The sequence below is a fragment of the Physeter macrocephalus genome, chromosome 2, assembly GCF_002837175.3.
Source record: "Physeter macrocephalus isolate SW-GA chromosome 2, ASM283717v5, whole genome shotgun sequence".
In the NCBI taxonomy this organism is placed as follows: domain Eukaryota; kingdom Metazoa; phylum Chordata; class Mammalia; order Artiodactyla; family Physeteridae; genus Physeter; species Physeter macrocephalus.
The window spans coordinates 132,691,089-132,708,478 of NC_041215.1; the positions used below are offsets into that span (position 1 = coordinate 132,691,089).

At 41.5% G+C, this 17,390-nt stretch overlaps 3 protein-coding genes across 3 annotated transcripts in view; all 3 read left to right on the plus strand.

Annotated features, from left to right (window-relative positions):
• Positions 1-17,390, plus strand: part of LOC102988955 (UDP-glucuronosyltransferase 1A10) — a 68,315-nt gene that overhangs the window by 24,162 nt on the left and 26,763 nt on the right. The window lies entirely within an intron of this gene.
• Positions 1,722-8,543, plus strand: LOC129392842 (UDP-glucuronosyltransferase 1A3-like). The gene is made up of 2 exons (XM_055091174.1): positions 1,722-2,610; positions 8,344-8,543. Exons 1-2 carry the CDS (start codon positions 1,737-1,739, stop codon positions 8,541-8,543), a joined length of 1,074 nt encoding a protein of 357 aa, XP_054947149.1. The 5' UTR covers positions 1,722-1,736.
• LOC102993643 (neuropilin and tolloid-like protein 2) lies at positions 8,579-10,164 on the plus strand (the record flags this gene model as incomplete). Its single annotated transcript, XM_055091177.1, is given in 4 exon segments — positions 8,579-8,684; positions 8,687-9,835; positions 9,838-10,117; positions 10,119-10,164. Coding segments are annotated over 4 exon segments (1,581 nt in total), but the record flags the coding sequence as incomplete, so codon positions are not given.

Below are 17,390 nucleotides of genomic sequence, written 5' to 3' on the forward strand. Positions count from 1 at the left end.
TGCTGCTTCTGCCACCAGATAGGGTGTCGCTAGATTCACTGGTGGCTGGAAACCCAAACAGCAGCTTCTCTTGCTAACAACACTGACAGCAGCTGCAGCAGCAAAAACAAACTTGAAGTCCCACCCTCCCGGCGGCCCTGCTCCCTTCCTTAGCATATCCTTATACCCTGAAAGTAGCACTTGAGCAGCCTTGATCCTACACTCTCAAGAAATTCTGCATGGCTGTTTGTGGAAATGAATGGGGGACAGAAAAGATAGGATTTAACCTGGGAGTAGAGGACAGAAACTGAGCCTTGGGGAAAACGTGCAGTTATGTGGCTGGGACAGAAAGAGACTCCAGAAAAAGAGAGCATAGATGTTGCTGTTAGAGGGGAAGTAAGAGAAGCAGGACCCTGGACGCACAGGCTCCAAGGACGGTTGAAGCAAACGCTCCCTGCACAGTGGCAGCTGGTATGACACAGGAGGCGTCTTGGTGTGCACGTGTTGCTCGGTGGTGGATCCCTAATGGGGGTAACTTTCTCCGAAAGGGAAGCCTCAGCCTGGCCGGTCCTGCGGCCTGGGACAGGATGTCTCTGTGGCAGAAGCCATGGATGCAGAAGAGCGTGCTCAGCGAGAGAGAGAGAGCTGGGCAGCCCAAGGAGCCCTCCCGCACCATCCCCAGGGCAGACGGGACACGGAGATGTCAGTATCTTGCTGAGCACGTGTGGGCATCAGTCTCTGTAGCAGGGCCAGACTCACGGGCCCCACCTCAGAAGGTCCCACAAATTATGGAGCCCCTCTGTTCTGGAGGAATCTGTCCTTATCAGGACTTAGGACGGTAAATGACCTTGGAGCAGAATCTGAACATAAACTATAAGATGTAACAAAGGCCCAGATGAATGTACACCCCAGTCCCTAAACAGAGTAGCAGAAGACTGGAGCCTCCAGCATCAGAAGAGGAATTCAGAGAGCCTGCTCCGAGGCCAGGGGACGGCGCTCTCTGACTCCACTCTGTCATTGCTAAGGGTTGCCTTGTCCATTGACGCCTTAGATAACAGCGACCCCTATTCCATGAGGTAGATACAGAATTCTCAACCAACCCTTCTGCTGTCCTTCCTCCGGAATCCCTCCAGATATTTCCATAGCTGACAGCCACTTCAATAGACTCTGCCCTGAACGTTGCAAGAGGTGGCCCCATGTGGAACGGGAAAAAAACGGACAGCCAGCATCCCCTCCCCGCTGAGAGAAAGCTGTCTTGGCAATGTTACATATTTTCCTGGATGTGCTCTGTGTTCACCCGTGATTGGGGAAAAGAGTTGAAAGAGTTATCAAATAAGGTCACATCCAGCAGAGAGGTTCTGGCTGGGACTAGGGCGTAGGTGACTCCTCAGAGCTCAGTCACAGCCCCGTAGAACATGGTTAACAGAGAAATAGGAGGTGATCAAAGGGAATGCGCAGGCACAGACTTGCTTTGGGCATTGGATGAAAAACAAAGAGAGTGAACTAGAATGCTCCCCGGAGGGAGCAACAGAGTCAGAGGAGGTTTTCCAAGCTAAGGGGGAGTGGTCTTTCCCCGGGTGAAAGCAGAGGTGATGAAACACAGGGATAGACTTATTCTGTAATGATTAATGTAGGAAGGGAGCACTGCCTTCCAATTACATGCCATTTTGCTTAAGTGGCCTGATGATAAGATAAAGAAAACAAATGCAGGCGGCACAGCCTGAACAGAAAGTCAGCTGCTTTTGGCTCCTGCAGAGATGTCCCTGGGACTGTGGCTTCCCGGGCAGGTACTCCGTGGCCTCTTGCTCTGCCTGTGCGTCGGGCGATGGGCCGAGGCTGGGAAGGTGCTGGTGGTCCCCATGGAGGGCAGCCACTGGCTCAGCATGCGGGAGGCCGTGCGGGAGCTCCATGCCAGAGGCCACCAAGCAGTGGTCCTTTCTCCTGAGGTGAATATGCACATCAAGGCAGAGGACTTTTTCACCATGAAAACCTATGCCATTCCATACACCCAGGATGAATTTGATTACATCGTGACAGGCAAGACTCATCTGCTTTTTGAAAGAATACATTTTCTAACATTGTTTTTGGAAACTATGGCCTCTTTGAAAAATGTGTCTTTGGTCTTTCAAAGGTCTTGTGAGCAACTATTTTATACCAAGGACCTGATCAGGCACCTGAATGCCAGTTCCTTTGATGTGGTTTTAACGGACCCCGTTTACCCCTGCGGAGCGGTGCTGGCTAAGTACCTGTCGATTCCGGCTGTGTTTTTTTTGCGTTCCATTCCATGTGACTTAGATATTGAGGGCACAGCGTGCCCAAACCCTTTCTCATATGTTCCTAGGTTACTAACAATGAATTCAGACCACATGACATTCTTCCAAAGGGTCAAGAACGTGCTCTACCCTTTGACCCTCAAGTACATCTGCCAAGTTTCTTTCACTCCTTATGCACGTATAGCCTCTGACCTGCTTCACAGAGAGGTGTCGCTGGTGGATATTTTTGGCTCTGCATCCATCTGGCTGTTCAGAGGAGACTTTGTGATGGACTACCCCCGGCCAATCATGCCCAACATGGTCTTCATCGGGGGTATCAACTGTGCCAACAGGAAACCATTATCTCGGGTCTGTATTGGTGCTTTTATTCAATCAACGTTCCAAGTGGAGCACGTTTGTTTAAAAAACAACTTACTTCCCGGTGCTTCTTTATCTACTGATCTTTTTAAAGATTTCCACCTCTCATTCTCCTTCTAACAGTCTTTGGTGAGATAAATTGTTAAAGTGACTCCAGTAGTGCAGTAAAGGTTTGCGATGGTCTTTGAGAGGAATGAGAGGGAGGGGTGAGGGTCCGTAATAGGACTGACAAGCAATGGCGTGATTCAGCCGTGATCGCCCTTTAGTAAAGGCGCGTTCGTAACAGTTGTGCGATCTTCTCCAGCTCAGTAGGAGCAGAGAACTTGAGCTGTGAATCCATCCATCAGGGGTTTTTGCTTGAGGCTGTTCAAGAAGGATGAAAGGGGGCTTCCCTGGTGGCGCAGTGGTTAGGAATCCGCCTGCCAATGCAGGGGAGACAGGTTCAAGCCCTGGTCCGGGAAGATCCCATGTGCCGCCGAGCAACTAAGCCCGTGCGCCACAACTACTGAGCCTGCGCCCTAGAGCCCGCGAGCCACGACTACTGAAGCCTGTGTGCCACAACTACTGAAGCCCGTGCGCCTAGAGCCCATGCTCCACAACAAGAGAAGCCACCGCAATGAGAAGCCTGCACACCGCAACGAAGAGTAGCCCCCGCTCGCCACAACTAGAGAAAACCCGTGCGCAGCAGCGAAGACCCAATGCAGCCAAAAATTAAATAAATGAAAAATAAATAAATTTTAAAAAAAAAGAAGGATGAAAGAACTGGCAAATTACATTTGTTTTTAAAATTTTTTTAAACACTTTTTTTTTTTTTTACAAGCCTGGCTTTGTTTTTTGCTGTTGTCATTTTTTAAAAAAAAAATAATTAATTAATTAATTTTTGGCTGCACTGGGTCTTTGTTGCTGCGCACAGGCTTTCTCTAGTTGCGGCGAGCTGGGGCTTCTCTTCGTTGCGGTGCGCGGGCTTCTCGTTGCGGTGGCTCCTCTTGTTGCAATCAAAGGTCAGCACGACAATATTATATAATTTAGTTTTTGATTCGTATTTGACCCAAGTTAGGAAGGGTGATGGTGATAAAGATGATGATGGGGTTACTAGGCAATGGGGTTTGCTTATATTTTTTATTATTTTCTTCTTTCTTAAATTTTTATTGGAGTCTAGTTGATTTACAATGTTATATTAGTTTCAGGTGTATAATAGCAAAGTAAATCTGTTATACATATACATATATCCACTCTTTTTTAGATTCTTTTCCCATATAGGCCATTATAGAGTACTGAGTAGAGTTCCCTGTGCTACACACTAGGTTCTTATCAGTTATTTATTCTATATATAGCAGTGTGTATATGTCAATCCCAATCCTCCAATTTACCCCTCCCCCGCTTACCCTCTGGTAACTAAGTTTATTTTCTACATCTGCAACTCTATTTCTGTTTTGTAGAGTTACAGACGTTATTATTTTCCAATTGTACTACATTATAGTCAGACAGTATGGTCCACATTATTTCCACCTCTGTCTCCCTGACCCAGGGTTCTTGTACCTGCTGTTCTGGGCCACTGACATCCCATTACTCTCCTCCTTAATGTCTCCGCCCAAACGTTACCCTCTCAGAAGGCACGAGGGGTCTTGTCTGAAGGACACCCTGCCACCTTCCTCCTTATTCTATCACGTGTGCTGTCTTGTCACTCATCTAACCTATTATCTTCCTTGTTTCAAAACCATCTCCCCCCCAACTCTGAGACCTCTGGTCAGTATCTTTCAACTCTTTGGGCCACAACCAACCAAGGAAAATGTGTTTTACACTGTAAACTACCATACGCAGAGTTTCATACGAGTTTCGTAAAACACCACAATGTTTGGTGCATCCAATATTTTCTATTTCTTTTAAATGTCAGTTGTGACCCTCTGAACTGACTTCACACCTCACTATCGTGAAAACTCAGTTTGAAAACTCTACAAAGGCAGGAAGCATGCCTATCTTGTTCCTCAGTGTCCAGCCTTGGTCCACGATACAGACTCAATAAATACTGAATAAATGATCCTGTCCTTCAAAATGGGTATACCTACAAGGAGAAGCAGAGTCGGGTAATGACCAAAACATGGCCTTGGAGTCAGATCTGGCTGGACTCCGTTCTCCTAGATCTATGCTTTTATAGCTCAGGAACAATGAGCCAGACACTTAACTTCCCTGGCCCATGATTTTCCCCACTAATAAAGAAAATGATGATAATAATCCTTACTCATAGAATTACTGTGAAAGCTACAGAACATCATGTAAGTAAAAGTCACAGCAATTGGCACCAACGAGGCCTTAGTAAAAGGGAGCAATTCCTATAAGGGGGTCACGGTGCAAGGAACAATGCAGAACATTCTCTAAGCAAAGAATCCAGAATCTTAGAGACAGAGGGACCCCTACTCTTCAGACAAGGGCCTGAACACCTGCTGTGAGGGGCGGGACAGGGCGAGTACGCGAGCGGCTCATTCAGTTCTACGTTTTTTGTTTTTTGTTTTTTTTTGCGGTACGCGGGCCTCTCACTGTTGTGGCCTCTCCCGTTGCGGAGCACAGGCTCCGGACGCGCAGGCCCAGCGGCCACGGCTCACGGGCCCAGCCGCTCCGCGGCATGTGGGATCTTCCCGGACCGGGGCACGAACCCGCGTCCCCTGCATCGGCAGGCGGACTCTCAACCACTGCGCCACCGGGGAAGCCCTGTATCTCTTTTTATTAATGTAGTATATGCTATTGCACAGGACTCTAACTTCATTTTTCTTTTTTGCTCACACCATAAAGGACCTATTCTACTTGTTTTTTCTTCCTATATGCAATGCATTTGACCAATTATAAAATGTGTATGTATCTATTAGATTTGTAAAAAGGGAAAGTAGGGAGGCATTTAAAAAACAATTGCCGCTCTTTTCTTTTTACTTTTTCTGTGTGAATATATTCTCTAGAGTAGACTTCAAATCCCCACTACCATTTTATAGCTGAATGACCTTGGGTGGGTGACCTAACCATTCTGACCTTAATACTGTCACAGAGAGCACACAAATATTATCTATTATCATTATTTAAAAGGTGCCAAGCAAGACAAGTTATGTCATCTGGAGGCATGTCATTTGGAGGCATGTAGATATGTTTGTGCCAATTTATTTGGTACATGAAAGATCATTTACACTGAAATTCTCAAGTTTTATACATTGTAAGCAGAGCGTTATCTTTTTTGTTCCACTAGCTTTTTTTTTACTTTGAGATTTTGTCATTCTTATTTATTTGGCTTGGTTTACCCTTAGATGTGACTCCTTTAAATGTTTATGGAAATTCTTCTCAAAATATGAAAGATTAAAGTCTAAAGTTTTAATATTTTTGTTCCTTCTCCTTCTTGTTTTTTGTTTTTTGTTTTTTTTTTTTTCGGTACCCGGGCCTCTCACTGCTGTGGCCTCTCCCGTTGCGGAGCACAGGCTCCGGACGCGCAGGCCCAGCGGCCATGGCTCACGGGCCCAGCCGCTCCGCGGCATGTGGGATCTTCCCGGACCGGGGCACGAACCCGTGTCCCCTGAATCGGCAGGCGGACTCTCAACCACTGCGCCACCGGGGAAGCCCCCTTCTCCTTCTTAATGTTTATGATGGGTTGAATTATATTATTGGTCTTCTCAAAGAAATAACTTTTGGATTTGCTTATTCTTTTTACTATTTTTGTTTTCTATTTCATTAATTGCAGCTTATTGTTTTTATTAATGCTATCATCCTTGTATCCCTTGATTTATGTTATAGCTGTTTTTCTAATTTCCTTAGGTAAGCATTAAGTTCCTTTATGTTTTCTTAATAGTGAAGAATTGAAGGTCATACATAAAACATTTTCTTGACTCCTTAGATTTTGGTATAAATTGCTGTCATTTTCTTTTTCTTAAATTTACATTATTGATTTTCTCTGAGTCAGTGGCTATCTATTTGTTTTAACAAGGTTGATTCTTAATTCCCATATGGTTAAGATTTTTGGAAGCCATCTTTCTCTTCTTTTTCTCTAATGATTTTGAATTATAATCAGCGAATGTTCTTGTGGGGTCATTGCTTTAAAAAAATTTCTTAATAGGTTTTCTTTATGGTCTAGTACAGAATTATCCAATAGAAATATAATGCAAGCCACATATGTAATTGAAAGCTTTTCAGTAGACATATTAAAAGAAGCAAAATGAGGGTTAAAGTTAATTTTAATAATATATTTTATTGAATCAAATATATCAAAAACATGATCCATTAAACATATACTCAATATAAAAAATTTTTCAGGTACTCATTTGCCATTGTTTCTTCCAGTTTTATTGAGATATAATTGACATGCAGCACTGTATAAGCTTAAGGTGGACAGCATAGTGATTGACTTACCTAAATTATGAGATGCTTACCACAATAAGTTTAGTGATCACCCATCATCGCATATAGATACAAAATTAAAGGAACAGAAAATTTTTTTTTCCTTAGGATGAGAACTCTTAGAATTTACTCTCAGCGACCTTCATAGATAACATAGAGAAGTGCTAATTATCTTTACCATGTTGTACATTACATCCCTAGCACTTATTTCTCTTACAACTGGAAGTTTGTACCCTTTGACCGCCTTCATCCAATTCCCCCTCCCCCCGTTCAGCGCTTCTGGTGGACACAAATCGAATTTCTATTTCTATAAGCTTGTTTGTTTTTGAAGTATAATTGACCTACAGCACTGTGTTAGCTCCTATCACACTACATAGTGATTCAGTACTTCCATACACTTCAAAATAATCACTACAGTAAATCAGGCTATGATATTCACTGTAGAAAGATATTACATAACTGTTGACAGTATTTCTCACACTCTAATTCCTTACCTGTGACATATGTTTTGCAACTGAAGTTTGTATCTTAATCCCTCCCACCCATTTCTCTTCTCCACTCTATCAAACACCCGTTTGTTCTCTGTATCTATGAGTCTGTTTCTGTTTTGTTATAGTTGTTCATTTTGTTCATTTGCTTTGCCTTTTATTTTCCACATGTAAGTGAAATCATACAGTATTTGTCTTTCTCTATCTGACTTATTTCACTAAGCATTAAGAGCCCCAGGTCCATCCATGTTGTCGCAAAAACAAGATTCCATTCTTTTTTATGGCTGAGTAATATGCAATAGCCAATATTCTTGTCTATTGTAAATAATGCCGCAGTGAACATAGGAATGCATATGTATTTTCTAATTGGTGTTTTCTTTTCTTTGGATAAGTACCCAGACGTAGGCATGCTGGATCATATGGGGTTTCTATTTTTAATTTTTTGAGGACCCTTCATGTTGTTTTCTATAGTGGCTTCCCCAATTTACGTTTCCACCAACAATGTACGAGGGTTCCCTTTTCTCTACATCCTCACCAACACTTGTTACTTGTTGTCTTTTTGATAATAGCCATTCTGACAGGTGTGCAGTGGTAATCTTATCGTGGTTTGGATTTGCATTTCCTTGATGATTAGTGATGCTGAGAATCTTTTCATGTGCCTATTGGCCATCTGTATGTCTTCTCTGGAAAAATGTCTACTTGAGTCCTCTGCCGATTTTTAACCATGTTATTTGTTGTCGTTGTTATTGTTGACTTGTATGTTTTCTTTCCGTATTTTGGATATTAACCCCTTATCGGATACATCATTTGCAAATATCTTCTCCCATTCAGTAAGTGGACTTTTCCTTTTGTTACTAATTTCCTTTGCTGTTCAAAAGATTTTAGTTTGAACTTGGGCGGGGTCTGCGCCGCGGCCGCAGGCGGACGGCGCAGGTCAGGTCCCTCCGGTCCGCGCTCCCCGGCTCCGAGGCGGTCGATGGGACGGAGCGCCGCGGAGCAAGCGGCGGCGCCCGTCGCGGGGCTGGGGCAGCGCAAGAGCCCGCCGGGAGGCTCGGGCATGGCGGCCTGCAGGACCTGAGCCCTACCCCTCGGGGAGCAGCCTGGTGGCGGGCGATGCGGATGCAGCGGGGCTGCCGCCGCGCTGCCGCCGCCGCCTCCTCGGCCCCGCAGCGAAGCGCCGGGCAGCTCGGGAACCTGGCCCTGGAGCAGCTCTGCTCCGTCCTGTGTGGTTAATAACAATACTTGTAGTGGAAGGGATTGCTGTGGCCCAAAAGACCCAAGATGGACAAAATATTGGAATCAAGCACATTCCTGCAACCCAGCGTGGCCTTTGGGCTCGAACCAGAAATGGAGGTCATTTTGCTTCACCAAATTATCTTGACTCATATCCACCAAACAAGGAACGTATCTCCATTTTGGAAGCTGCTCCCCGTCAAAAAACACAGCTGACCTTTGAATGTCGGTTTGATCACTTGGAAGTTCGAGACGGGCCCTTTGGTTTCTCTCCACATGTAGATCGTTACTGTGGTGTGAAAAGCCCTCCATTAATGAGATCAACAGGGAGATTCATGTGGATTAAGTTCAGTTCTGATGAAGAACTTGAAGGACTGGGATTTCTAGCAAAATATTCGTTTATTCCAGATCCAGACTTTACTTACCTAGGAGGTTGCCAGTTTGAGCTGTCAGGAGCCGACGGAATAGTACGTTCGAGTCAGGTAGAACAAGGGGAGAAAACAAAACCCGGCCAAGCAGTTGATTGCAATTGGACGAGTAAAGCTACTCCAAAAGATAAGATTTATTTGAGGTTCCTAGATTATCAAATGGAGCACTCAAATGAATGCAAGAGAAACTTTGTTGCAGTCTACGATGGGAGCAGTTCTATTGAAAATCTGAAGGCCAAGTTTTGCAGCACCGTGGCCCATGACGTAATGCTTAAAACAGGAGTTGGGGTGATACGGATGTGGGCTGATGAAGGTAGTCGGCTTAGCACGTTCAGAAGGCTTTTTACTTCCTTTGTGGAGCCTCCCTGCACAGACAGCACTTTCTTCTGCCATAGCAACACGTGCGTCAATAATTCTTTAGTAGGTAATGGGGTTGAAAACTGTGCATACCCTTGGGATGAAAATCATTGTAAAGAAAAGAAAAAAGCAGGACTGTTTGAACAAATCGTTAAAACTCACGGAACAATTGTTGGCATTGCGTCAGGGATTGTCTTGGTCCTTCTCATTATTTCTATTTTAGTCCAAGTGAGACAGCCTCGAAAAAAGGTCATGGCTTGCAACATTGCTTTTAATAAAACTGGATTTCAAGAAGAGTTTGATCCTCCTCATTATGAACTGTTTTCACCGAGAGACAAGGAGATGTCTGCAGACCGTCAGAGGAACTGGACAGCTACCAGAAGACGCGGAGCTCCTCCACTGCGTCGCCGGGCATCCACGACCGTCACTGTGGATCTCAAGCACCCAGCCTCAAGCAAAGCAGGACCAACCTGAGTTCCATGGAACTTCCCTTCCGAAATGGTTTTGCACAACCGCAGCCAATGAAAACATTTAATAGCATCTTCAAAAAGAGAAGCTACTCTTTCAAGCAGGCGCATGAGTGCTCTGAACAGGCCCTCGGAGACAGAGTAATGGAAGAGATTCCCTGTGAAATTTGTCAGAGGGAGGGAAGATTCTGCACAAGCATCCATAGCCATCGATTTTTTTTTAACATCTTTATTGGAGTATAATTGCTTTACAGTGGTGTGTTCGTTTCTGCTTTATAACAAAGTGCATCAGTTATACATATACGTATATCCCCATATCTCCTCCTTCTTGTGTCTCCCTCCCTCCCACCCTCCCTAGCCATCGATTTTTAATCTTCTACTGAAGGTGACATTAATTATTAAGTATGTATGTATGTAGCCTACAGAGCACCCATACTGTCTTCAGCAGCCAACCCTTTTCTCCTGTCAGAACTAGGAAGACAGACCTTCATTCCCCATTAACCTAATGTAATGGTGAAGTTTTTATTATCTCAGGCAGTCTATATATGTTAACCCAACCAAGGAACTTACTCCATTCAGTAAAAAACAAAAAATAAGCCTCTATTGCTCAGTGTCCTACAAACAAAGCACCAGTTACATAGCAGCATTTGGAGAGAGCAGGGGTAGTGGTGCACCAGGCTCAGCTGCCTGCCTGTCTTAGCAGCAGGAAGACTGCTCTTGATTGATACAGCTCTGTCAATATTTTGATCCCACAGTAAGTTTAAAAGTAAGATTTTTCTTCACATTCCTTTTATCTTTTTCTTCTCTCTAAATTTAATTTGTTTCATAAGCCCGTAATTTTACCCTTTCAGTTTCTTATATAAATGGTTCATGTATCACACGTATTTCAATATAGGCATTTGTTCTAGAATTTGTCAAAATATAACTAGTTACTGTGGTAAGTGCCAATTAAGACACAGAGTTGTGTTCTGTCCATCTGCTTCTTCTTGACTAGTTTCTATACTGCTGCCTTTTAATTACTGGATCCTTAGTCTTTATTTTCTGTGATATGATTTAGCACCTTTAAGTCACATTTTGTCTTAGTTATTACACGAGAAAGTTTCATAATCCTGGGATGTATGCACCAGTTATACCTAAAAACTTAAAAAAGATTAAAATTTTTAGAAATGCTTTGAAATTTCCCAAGTTTTATCACATTCAGTGATAGCCCATTCATTCCTGTGAGCAAAAAGTCATTTAATTCATTTCGGGGGAGGCCTATCATTATATTTACTTCCAGTGTTTCTCATTACTAGATCTGTGTTTTTTATTATTTTTATAAAAAGATTATCTCACTCCCTTTGTGTTGGTTTATCTTGTAGGATATGGTAACCAAGGTTGTATGAGAGTTAAAGGAAAATGCCTAAGAAATTGTATAAGCCTTTAGATTGCTTCTTATTTGGGACAATACATTTTTCTAGTTCTTACCAAGAATAACAATTTCTACTTTTTTTAAAACTGCACTTTTGACCTTATTTTTTTATGGTATATAAACAATAATTTATAAACATGATATAAAAACTCACTGCATTTTTTTAGACTTTTGATATTATTTGATACTGTACCAACTTTATTAAATCAAGATTAAAGAGCTACATGACAGAGTTCTTTCAGTGTTCACATTATCAGCTTTGTATACAAATATGCTGTGATGGAACTCTACACTATAATTTACTGTAAAGACCTTGTTAATGTGTACATAAGCATTTGTTTCCTCTTGTTATTGCATTTAGTTTATGATAAATTTTTCACTGTGTGATATTTATTGTTCTAAATCACTACACAAATCTGATATTAAAATATACATTATTACATGAAAAAAAAAGATTTTAGTTGGATATAGTCCCATTTGTTTATTTTGCTTTTGTTTCCCTTGCTTGAGGAGACATAGCCAAAAAAAATGACTAATATTGACGTTAAAGAGCATACTGCCTGTGTTTTCTTCTAGAATTTTTATGGTTTCAGGTCTTACATTTAAGTCTTTAATCTATTTTGAATTTATTTTTGTGCATGGCGTGAGAGAGTAATCCAGTTTGATCTTTTATATGTAGCTGTGTTTTCCCAACACCATTTACTGAAGAGGCTGTCTTCCCCTCATTGTATATTCTTACCGCCTTTGTCATAGATTAATTGCGCATATAAGTGTGGGTTTATTTCTGCTCTATATTCTGTTGCATTGATCTATGTGTCTGTTTTTGTGCCAGTACCATCCTGTTTTTGTGTGTGTGTGATTCTCAACATTTTTATTTAAAATAATAGCAGTGGGGGGCTTCCCTGGTAGCGCAGTGGTTAAGAATCCACCTGCCAATGCAAGGGACATGGGTTCAAGCCCTGGTCTGAATCTGCCTGCCAATGCAGGGGACACAGGTTTGATCCCTGGTCTGGGAAGATCCTATGTGCCGTGGAGCAACTAAGCCCATGCACCACAACTACTGAGCCTGTGCTCTAGAGCCCGTGAGCCACAACTACTGAGCCCTCGTGCTACAACTACTGAAGCCCACACACCTAGAGCCAGTGCTCTGCAACAAGAGAAGTCACCACAATGAGAAGCCCGTGCACTACAATGAAGAGTAGCCCCTGCTCGCCGCAACTAGAGAAAGCCCGTGTGCAGCAACAAAGACCCAATGCAGCCAAAAATAAATAAATAAAATATATAGTAAAAAAATATAAATAAATAAATAACATGTTTTTTTTAAAAAATAAAATAAAATGAAATAATAGCAGTGGGGAATACGACCATATTTTCATATTTCCAAATGAACACTTTAAATAATCCCCAGTTTTTATTACTTATGTGTCCAGATTCTACCAGTTGTGCTTGGCTTCTTTATCTTTCTTTTTTAGCCCTCACTGGGATCATAATTTTTCTTTCCGTCAAGGGAAATTCGTTTGTGATGGTTTCTGGGCTATCAGATTTGGCATGTACAGTTGCAAACATAGTTGGAGGAGCACTCACAGCTAACATACACTAACATTTACAGCAAGAAGAAGTTTTTTACATGGTGTTTCCTCTATGTGTATCATCCCACAAATTGCCTTCAATCATAGACTGAAGTACCATACTGTTTTGATCACTGTAGCTTTGTAGTATAGTTTGAAACCAGGGAGCATGACGCCTCCAGTTCTGCTCTTTTTAAAAATTGAAGTGTAGTTAATTTACAATGTTGTGTTAATTTCTGTTGTACAGCAAAGTTATTCAGATATATATACTTTTTCAGATTCTTTTCCATTATAGATTATTACAAGGTATTGAATACAGTTCCCTGTGTTATACAGTAAGAACTTGCTATGTCTCTATTTGATATATAGTGATGTGTATCTGTTAATCCCAAGCTCCTAATTTAACCCTCCCCTCTCCTTCCCCTTTGGTAACCATAAGTTTCTTTTCTGTGTCTGTGAGTCTGTTTCTGTTTTGTAAATAGGTTCATTTGTATCACTTTTTTAGATTCCACATATAAGTGATATCACATGATTATTGTCTTTCTCTGTCTGACTTAACTTCACTTAGTATGATAATCTCTAGGTCCATCCTTGTTGCTGCTCCAGTTCTGTTCTTCTCTCTCAAAAATTTTTGTTTGTTTGTTTATTCAGGGTCTTTTCTGTTTCCATACAAATTTTTGAATTATTTGTTCTCATTCTGTGAAAAATGCTGTTGGTGTTTTAATAGGTATTGTGTTGAATCTGTAGTTTGCCTTGGGTTGTATGGTCATTTTAACAATATTAATTCTTCCAGTCCATGAGCACAGTGTATCTTTCCATCTGTGTCATTTTCAATTTCTTTCATCAGTGTCTTACAGTTTTCCTGTATAGATGTTTTACCTCCTCAGTTAGATTTATTCCTATGTATTTCATTCTTTTTGATGTGATTGAAAATAAAATTGTATCATTAATTTCTTTTTTTTGGATAGTTCATTGTCAGTGTATAGAAATGCAACAGATTTCTGTATAATAGTTTTGTGTCCCACAACTTTACCCAGTTCACTGATGAGTTCTAGTAGTTTTTGATTGTGCCTTTAGGATTTTCTGTGTATAGTGAGTGTCATGTCATCTGTAAAGAGTGACAGTTTTACTTATTCCTTTCCAATTTGGATTCCTTTTATTTCTTTTTGTTGTCTGATTGCCGTGGCCAGGACTTATAATATTATGTTTATTAAAAGTGGCAAGAGTCTTGTTCCTGGTCTTAGAGGAAATGCTTTCAGCTTTTCACCACTGAGTATGGTGTTAGTTGTGGGCTTGTCATACATGGCCTTTATTAGTCTGAGGTATTTTACCACTATACCCACTTTGTGGAGATTTTTTTTTTTAATAAATGGATGTTGAATTTTGTCAAAAGATTTTCCCACATATATTGAGATGATCATATGACTTTTAATCTTCAGTTTGTTAATGTGGTGTATCACATTGACTGATTTGCAGCTATTGCACAATCCATGCATCCCTGGGATAAATCCCACTTGATTGTGGTGTATGATCTTTTTAATGTACCACTGAGTTCGGTTTGCTAATATTTTGTTCAGATTTTTGCATCTCTTTTTAGTTACTTTAGGTGTAAGGTTAGGTTGTTTATTTGAGATTTTTCTTATTTCCTGAGGTACAGTTGTATTGCTCTAAACTGCCCTCTTAGAACTACTTTTGCTGTTTGTGTGTGTGTGTGTGTGTGTGTGTGTGTGATATCTTTTTCTAGTTTTGGTATCAGGGTGATGCTGGCCTCATAGCATGAGTTAAGAAGCATTCGTTCCTCTCCTATTTTTTGGAATAGTTTGAAAAGGATAGATGTTAACTCTTCTCTAAATGTTTGGTAGAATTCACCTGTGAAGCCATTTGGTCCTGGACTTCAATTTCTTGGGAGTATTTTATTACTGATTCAATTTCATTATTGGTAATTGGTCTGTTCACATTTTCTATTTCTTCCTGGTTCAGTCTTGGGAGATTGTACATTTCTAGGAATCTGTCCATGTCTTCCAGGTTGTCCATTTTATTGGCATATAATTGTTCACAATAATCCAATAATCTCTTATGATCCTTTATATATTCTGTGGTGTTTGTTGTGACTTCCTCTTTCTCATTTCTGATTTTATTTATTTGGGCCCTCTCTCTTTTTTCTTGATGACTCTGGCTGAAGGTTTATCAATTTTTATCTTTTCAAAGAATCAGTTCTTAGTTTCATTGATCCTTTAAATTTCTGCCCTGATCTTTATTTTTTTATACTAACTTTGGAGTTTGTTTATTCTTTTTAGTTACTTTAGGTGTAAGGTTAGGTTGTTTATTTGAGATTTTTCTTATTTCCTGAGGTACAGTTGTATTGCTCTAAACTGCCCTCTTAGAACTACTTTTGCTGTTTCCCATAGATTTTGGATTGTTGTGTTTTTGTTTTCATTTGTCTCCAGGTATTTTTTTATTTCCTCTTTGATTTCTTCAATGACCCATTGGTTGTTTAGTAGCACATTGTTTAGCCTTCATGTGTTTGTGTTTTTTGCAATTTTTTCCTTGTAGTTGATTTCTGGTTTCATAGCATCATGGTTGGAAAAGGTGCTTGATATGATTTCAGTCTTCTTAAGTTTACTGAGACTTGTTTTGTGGCCTAATGTGTGATCTACCCTGTAGAATGTTCCATGTGCACTTGAAAAGAATGTGTATTCTGTTGCTTCTGGATGGAATGTTCTATCTATATTAAGTCTACCTGGCCTAATGTGTTGTTTAAGGCCAGTGTTTCCTTATTGATTTTGTCTGAATGATGCATCCATTGATGTATGTGGGGTTTTAAAGTACTCTAATATTGTTGTTTATTGTCAACTTCTCTTTTTATGTCTGTTAACATTTGCTTTTTGTATTTAGGTTCTCCTATGTTGGGGCCATATATATCTATGTATATACCTAATGCTGGCCCACTGGTAGGTGGAGCCAGATCCTGGAGTCTCTGGCTGCAGGGCCTGAGGGTCCTGGAGCTGGTATCAGCCTGCTGGAGGGTGGGGTGAGGCCCAGGGGGTCCCTGGGTTAGTGCTGATGCACTGGTAGGCGAGTCCATGTCCTGGGCCCTCTGGTGGACAGGGCCAGATCCTGGGCCTTCTGGCAGATGGGGCCATGTCCCAGGCGGCTGTGAGCTCTGGGGATCCTAAGGAAGCTGGCCTACTAGTGGATGGGCCTGTGTCTCCACTCAACTAGCTACTTGGCCTGAGGTATCCTAGTACTGGTGTTGACAGGCTGGTGGGTGGGGCTGCGTCCCAATGCTAATAAGCTAGAGGGAAGATTCCAAAATGTCACTTGCCAGCACAGTGTTACTGTGGTAGAACGGAGCTCCCCAATAGAGCTGCTGCCAGTGTGTGTATGTCCCCAGGATGATCTCCTGTTGCCTCCTGCCTCTCTGGGAGGTTCTCCAAGATCAGCAGGCAGGTCTGAACCAGGCTCCTTTCGGATTACTGCTTCTGCCCTGGGTCCTAGTGTGTGTGAGATTTTGTGTGCACCCTTTGAGAGCGGAGTCTCTATATCCTACAGCCCCCTGGCTCTCTGGAAAGTAAGCCCTACTGGCCTTCAAAGCCCAATGTTCTGGAAGCTCTCCTTCCTGGTTCAGGACCCCCAGGGCTGGGAAGCCCAATGTAGGCTCATATCCTTCAGTCCTTAGGGAGAACCTCTGCAATTGTAATTATCCCCCATTTGTGGGTCGTCCACCCAAGGGTATGGGTCTGGACTCTACCTTGTCTCCACCTCTCCTACACATCTTCTTGTGGTTCCTTCTTTGTATGTTTAGTTGTAGAAGATCTTTTCTGCTAGTCTTCAGGTCTTTCTCTTCAATATTTGCTCTGTAAATTGTAATACTGCTGTGCCTGCGGCAGGAAGTGAGCTCAAGTTCTTCCCAATCTGACATCTTGCCCACTTGCCTCAATATAAAGTTATTAATGAGATAGTTCACATGTTTAAATTTCATACTAAGTCTTCAAAATCTGGTATGTATTTCACACTTACAGCACATATCAATTTGGGCTATGCACATTTCAAGTGCTCAATAGTCATGTGTAGCTAGTGGCTACTATATCAGACAGCATATGATCAACGTTTGTAAATGTTCCATAGATAAAACTACAAATGTATATTTTTAATTTTTTATTAAAAAAAAAACCTCGCTGTGCCCAAATCTGAAAATGATGTCTGAAATTATTTTCCCATTTAACTGAATTTTGGTCAATTTACATATGGAATTTTAATAGTTTTTACTTTAAACACATAGCTGCTAGATTGGTGCACGTAGGTTTATGACTGCTGTATTTTCTTCATAAAGTTTGCTTCTTAAAAATGTTTAATTGTGCTCAAACACCCCTAATATAAGATTTACCATCTTAACCATTTTTTAGGGTATAGTTTAGTAGTGTTAATTATACTCACATTGTTGTGCAACAAAACTCCAGA

Bases quoted from the DNA above. Each gene is read 5' to 3' on its own strand.
- LOC129392842 (XM_055091174.1), top strand. From the start codon at position 1,737: ATGTCCCTGGGACTGTGGCTTCCCGGGCAGGTACTCCGTGGCCTCTTG. The intron at 2,611-8,343 runs GTGCTTTTATTC...GCTGTTCAAAAG, and splicing joins ATTATCTCGGGTCTGTATTG to ATTTTAGTTTGAACTTGGGC.